This window comes from Selaginella moellendorffii, unplaced genomic scaffold (genome assembly GCF_000143415.4).
Source record: "Selaginella moellendorffii unplaced genomic scaffold, v1.0 SELMOscaffold_489, whole genome shotgun sequence".
NCBI lineage: Eukaryota > Viridiplantae > Streptophyta > Lycopodiopsida > Selaginellales > Selaginellaceae > Selaginella > Selaginella moellendorffii.
In genome coordinates this window covers 1-5,202 of record NW_003314744.1, presented here as the reverse complement: position 1 = coordinate 5,202, position 5,202 = coordinate 1, and the positions used below count along the sequence as shown (strand labels likewise).

Here is a 5,202-nt window from a genome sequence, read left to right as displayed (position 1 = left end):
TATGCCGTCTGGAACACATCTTTCTGGTAGCTGCAACGCGAATCAGGTAGAATGTAGGCTACTAGATCGTCTCTTACCCGCGCGGGATCATCGTCTTGGCCCGCTTCGCGCAATCCATGACGCCAAAAACCCCTGTCTGAAAAGCCCTAGCCTAGTGCCAAACAACTTTGCCTTTAAAATGGGTTTTTAATTTTGTTTCGTGCTCGCCAAGGAAAAAAGAACCAGCCAATGGTGGCGATCATCGATCGATCATCTTCTCTCTCTCTCTCTCTCTCTCTCTCACTCCTGGTCTTGGGCACCACTAGAAAATCTACAGGGCATAAGAGCTTTCTTTTGTACAATTTGGAGGAGACCCTCTCCCTCGAGACGATCGTTTGATAGAGGCGGTATCAAATCGATCACCTGGTGCTGACGCGAAGAATCGGCTGCGCCACCGCGGGAGTGAGGATGCTGGAACAAAACTCCTCCCAGGATTTCTGGTTTTGATCGTCGGAGTCACTGCCACTGCTGCTGCTGCTCGTCTCGGAGAGATTGGAGCTCACGTCCGGCTGTTGCTGGAAGGCCGAGTGGAGCTCCACCACCAACTTACGAGCGGATTCGCGAGCCTCGGGGAGCTGGTCGATGAGCTGTGCAGCGGCGATTTGCATCAAAGCTTCCAATCCATAGTCCCTGATGCCTTCGGCGCCCTGGAGGAAAAAAGGAAAATGTGAGAAACTTTCGATCGAAACCATGAAGATCTTGAAAGGAACTTACGAGCTTAGCGACGCTCTTGGAGATACATGTTGCCAACTTTGCACGGACGCGGGGGTTCCTGTGCGTCGTATACGGCTGGAGCTTGTGGATCAAAGAGACGGGCCATATCCAGGTGGTCATTCCAACCACGACCAACTCCCCCGCCGCCACCCCCCACCCCACCCCCTCCGGACTCAAGCTGCTGATGCTGTAAGACTATATCTTCCACCCCTAAAAGTCAGCCTGAATGCTGAATGCCACTCCCGCCCCACCACCAACCCTGAAGGGAATAGTGGTTCAGTTAGCAAAAAGGAGCCAGATGTTCATTCCCAGATGACAAGAGTGAGAGAAATAATAGAGACAATGTACTGTAAGAACTCTAAACCATGCTACTGGTATTTGCTTAAGTTCACATTCTAAGTTTAATATATAAATTACGAACACGAACTTAGCAGGCAATCTGACATGGGCGTGTTGGACTAGTGGAAGAGATCTCTCAAAGCAGACCTCAAGTCCGGTAATCCGTCATAAACGTCCGTCGCACTCAAGTAAGACTCGACACACTCCAGCCTTCTGAGCGCTGCAAGCACTGCGGAGAACCGTATACCCCCCTGGTTTGACGTTCATATTGCTGGCCGCCTTTGCCATAATTCGCAAGATCTCTTCATCCTCATTCGAGAATGCCGCTCTGGCGAGCAGCCAAAAACCATCGTAAGTCGGCAGCGTTGGATCGGCTCCAGCGGCTATCAGCAGTTTGACATTCGCCAATTCTATTCGATTCAGCGCAGCGATGAGGAAGAGCCAGCCCTCCGGCGAGGTCCGGTTGGGATCCATATGAGGGAGCTTGAGCAAGAGCTCCAGATGCTCGGGATCGCGAGCGTTGCACAAGTGCTTGCTGGTGAGAGTCTCGACAGGCCGCGCCATGGGCTTGAAGAGCGTGACCAAGTCATCCATTTGATGGGCGCTGAACGGCCAGGTGGGTACGCCTGGAAAGAGAACCAACCATACGAATGACAAGGTAAAGGATGTGACAAGAAAGAATGTTACCTGACCAATGAAATATCTCATCTGGCGATGGAAAGTCTGGGTCTGCCCCGTTTTTTCCAAAAGCTACTGGACAAATCCATCACCAGCAGCACAAGCACCCAGTCGATGGTGCCGCTTCACTGCTGCAAGAAGCGGGGCCTCTCCATTCTCGCCTGGGACCAGCATGTTCCGGGACCAACAATGGTTCAAGCTGTCTACGAGATCTATGGCTGTGTACGCAGTTTCCAAGTCCGACTCCGTAATGGCTTGCACGAGTCGCGCCATTCTCTTGCCGAGGGTCAGAGCCCCGATCTCCCATCCTCGACCGCACAGCTGCGACAAGATGAGCCTGAAACCCGGTAGGCGAGGAACGAACGCTCCCACGTCGATCGATATTGGTGACTCGAGCGCAAGTAGCTCCTCGCCTTGGTGGTCGTAGACAAGAGCGCAAGGACTTGGAAAAACCAGAGCCATGGTCACCGCTCCGGTAGACTTTGCGTGAAGCTGCACTAGCTCTTTGCCGCCGCTGCCCTCTCCTGGGGCAAACACGACAACGAAGCTCATGCCAATCCTGAAGGGAATAGCTCCTCTAACCTAATTGTGCTTTAGTTGGAAAGTCAAGTAGCAAAAACGAGCCAGATGTTCACTCCCGGATGACAAGAGTGAGAGACATAATAGAGACGATAAGAGACAATGTACTGTAAGAACTCTAAACCATGCTACCGGTATATCCCCAAAATTGTCTACAACCAAGTGACCAAAGAGTTTTGTCTGAAATTCTTCCTCTGAAATATACTTTTTGCAGCAGCGCCTACACCAAGCAAGAGCTCCTCGCGCATCACATGGGCTACGTGGCAGTAAACATGGAAGTTCTCATGGATTGCCGCAACACCCTCTTTGCGAAAGGCCTTACATCACTGGGGACAAGCTCTGGCGGTGGTGTTTTGGACGCCATGAGGTGGACGAAATTTTGGTTCTTAACTCAATGTACTCTGAAACGGAGATTGATATCGTCAAAGGGAACCTGCAGACAATGTAAACTCCGCATAGGGTTCAAAGCTTTGTTTTTCTGCGAGTGCTGTCGTGGGTATTTTCGTTGAGACATGGCTTTGGTGTTTTGTTCCTTGCAGATCATAGCCCTGAATGCGGCTTGGGCTCGGCATCTTTGACGATGGCCAAAGAGTTCTTTAATTATAGGGACCCAACACACTTGTTTTTTTGGTTCTAAAACGGTGTTAAGAGATTTTGTCTGACTTTGCTTTTCAGAAGTAAAGAGTTTTGCCTGAAATTCTTCCTTTGAAATATTTGTTTGTCTTGTGATAATTTTATTAACTTTTTAATGAGTTAATAGTAATTTTATTCAGTGAATATTACCAATAGATCTTTCTCCTTGTATATTTCTTGGCGGGTGCTGAATAGTAAGTCATACCCAGGCATTATATAGCTTACAGAGCCCTGGAGAAACATAGAAGAAGATCCATCATGGGAGCCTCCTCTATCCTTAGCATTTTTGAGGGCGCCAAAAGCTTTTACATACCACCGCACAGCTCTTATCATGTTGATTTGAATCCTGCTTATGATGCAAAGGTGGATGCTGAAATTGACAAATGGTGTATGGATTTTTTGAAGCTGCATGATCTCACTCATCACAAGACTCAGTTTGCCATTCAGAGCAAGCTTGGAAAACTTGCAGGCTTTGCATACCAAGCCATTTCTTCAGAGAGATTGATTCCCATGGCAAAATTCTTGTGCTGGTTCTTTCTTGCAGATGATTTTATGGACGATCCTTCTGTCCCTGTCTCTGACCTGAAGAATGCCCAAGCTCATCTTTAAAAACGACTATGATCAAGCCATAACTCTGGTGAAAAGTAAAAACCTTCTGCGGCAAATGGGGATGCTTAACGATGTCTACACTGATCTAAAGGGTTTCATGAATCCTGGACATAAGACCCAGTTTTCGAATTCCATGATTGATGTGCTCGACATGTTTGAGGTGGAATCAAGTTGGCTTCACAAGAAACTGGTTCCCAACTTTGAGATTTATATGTGGATGAGGGAGGTAGCGGCTGGGGTTATCCCTTGCATGGTGGCAATGGACTTCCTTAACAATTTTGGGCTGGAAGAGGAAGGAGTGCTCATATTCAAACGCTGGAAGTGATTGCAAATCGCCATTCGTTCCTAGCCAATGACATGGTCTCCTTCAAAAAGGAATGGGCTTGTGAACAGTACCTCAACTCTGTGGCACTGGTTGGTTACAGTAGCAACTGTGGCTTAAACAAGGCAATGGAGAAAGTTGCAGAAATGGTTCAGGATTTGGAGAAAGAGTTTGCTGACATCAAACAAAAGGTTCTGTCAAACAAGGACTTGAACAAGGGAAATGTCATGGGGTATGTGCAAAGCTTGGAGTATTTCATGGCTGCAAATATAGAGTTTAGCTGGATCTCTGCGAGATATCATGGGGTGGGATGGGTTTCACCAGCTGAGAAATATGGTACCTTGGAGTTCTAGTTTGCATTAGAAGCTGGTGCTTAAAATAAAACTGATGGACAATAATATTTTGAATTATTCATACAACTGTTGAGTAATATATTTTCATTTCTTTCTCCACTAGACATTTACTTTTTGATACAACAAAAGCTTAGCACCGCGAAGTCTAGCAAAAAAAAGAGAGAGGACTGCGTTAGGAATTTCCAGAGCTTACTTGGAGACTGGCAAGCATCTTCAGAGCCGCGTCTATCTTTGCAGATTTCCTCGGCTTCTCCTGCGAAGTTTCCACAAGCGATTCTTCTCCAAAAGTCACCCTTACTTCAGTCGTGGTCGCCTCTGTCCGGAAGAAACTGACTTTCATGCCTTTTCTCGCGCAAAGCTCCATAAGAATGTGCACAGGATGGAAACGCAACGTCGCTGGAGTGACCAGAGGCGATAACAAAGGCAGCACCACTCTCCACAACCTCTCCAAATCGAAGTTAGTGTCCACAAATATGGCACCGGTTATGCTTTCAAGTAAGTCTCCAAGCACCTGAGATAAGAGAGGCCAGAATGTAGAGAAGACCACCGGAATATGTGTACGTACCTTTGGGGCCGACAAGTCTTCGAAGCATGAAGCGTCTGGTTTTTCCTTCACGTTTTGCACGAACTTTCGGATCTCGCAGTCAAGTTCCACCAAGCCATGCTGAAGATGCTGATGTAAGCCGTGCCTCACAACCAGCCGAGCAAACCATTTGTTGTTCACGGCTGCAGACCGCAAGTCTGTGAGTGTTCCTGGAGGTAATCCTGGATGAGTCTCGAAGAGGTGGCGGGATACAAGGAAGTCCAGGACGCCATCGCACAAGGAACTCTAGCCTCTGTATTGTTTTCGATTAGAAAAAAGCCAATAGGTAGTTACCCCGTTCGAGTGAGTTCTCAACGAGCCTGCCGTCTGCCGGCTTTTTTGGACCCTTTTTT

The 5,202-nt window shown here is 47.9% G+C and overlaps 2 protein-coding genes across 2 annotated transcripts; one reads left to right on the top strand and one right to left on the bottom strand.

The window, feature by feature from the left end:
- The first annotated feature begins 3,646 nt into the window (after nt 1-3,646).
- On the top strand, nt 3,647-4,266 carry LOC9641273 (microbial Terpene synthase-like protein 1). The gene is made up of 2 exons (XM_024668164.1): nt 3,647-3,912; nt 4,017-4,266. Exons 1-2 carry the CDS (start codon nt 3,647-3,649, stop codon nt 4,264-4,266), a joined length of 516 nt encoding a protein of 171 aa, XP_024523932.1.
- Nucleotides 4,267-4,294: 28 nt separating this feature from the next.
- On the bottom strand, nt 4,295-5,095 carry LOC9641274 (endoribonuclease Dicer homolog 1; the record flags this gene model as incomplete). The annotated part of the gene is made up of 2 exons (XM_024668165.1): nt 4,295-4,777; nt 4,832-5,095. Coding segments are annotated over 2 exons (603 nt in total), but the record flags the coding sequence as incomplete, so codon positions are not given.
- Nucleotides 5,096-5,202: the final 107 nt, after the last annotated feature.

What these genes read in the sequence shown, in the direction of transcription:
- LOC9641273 (XM_024668164.1), top strand. Translation starts at nt 3,647, where the DNA reads ATGGGGATGCTTAACGATGTCTACACTGATCTAAAGGGTTTCATGAAT. An exon ending in CTCATATTCAAACGCTGGAA is followed by an intron (nt 3,913 to 4,016) that starts GTGATTGCAAAT and finishes GGTTGGTTACAG; the next exon opens with TAGCAACTGTGGCTTAAACA.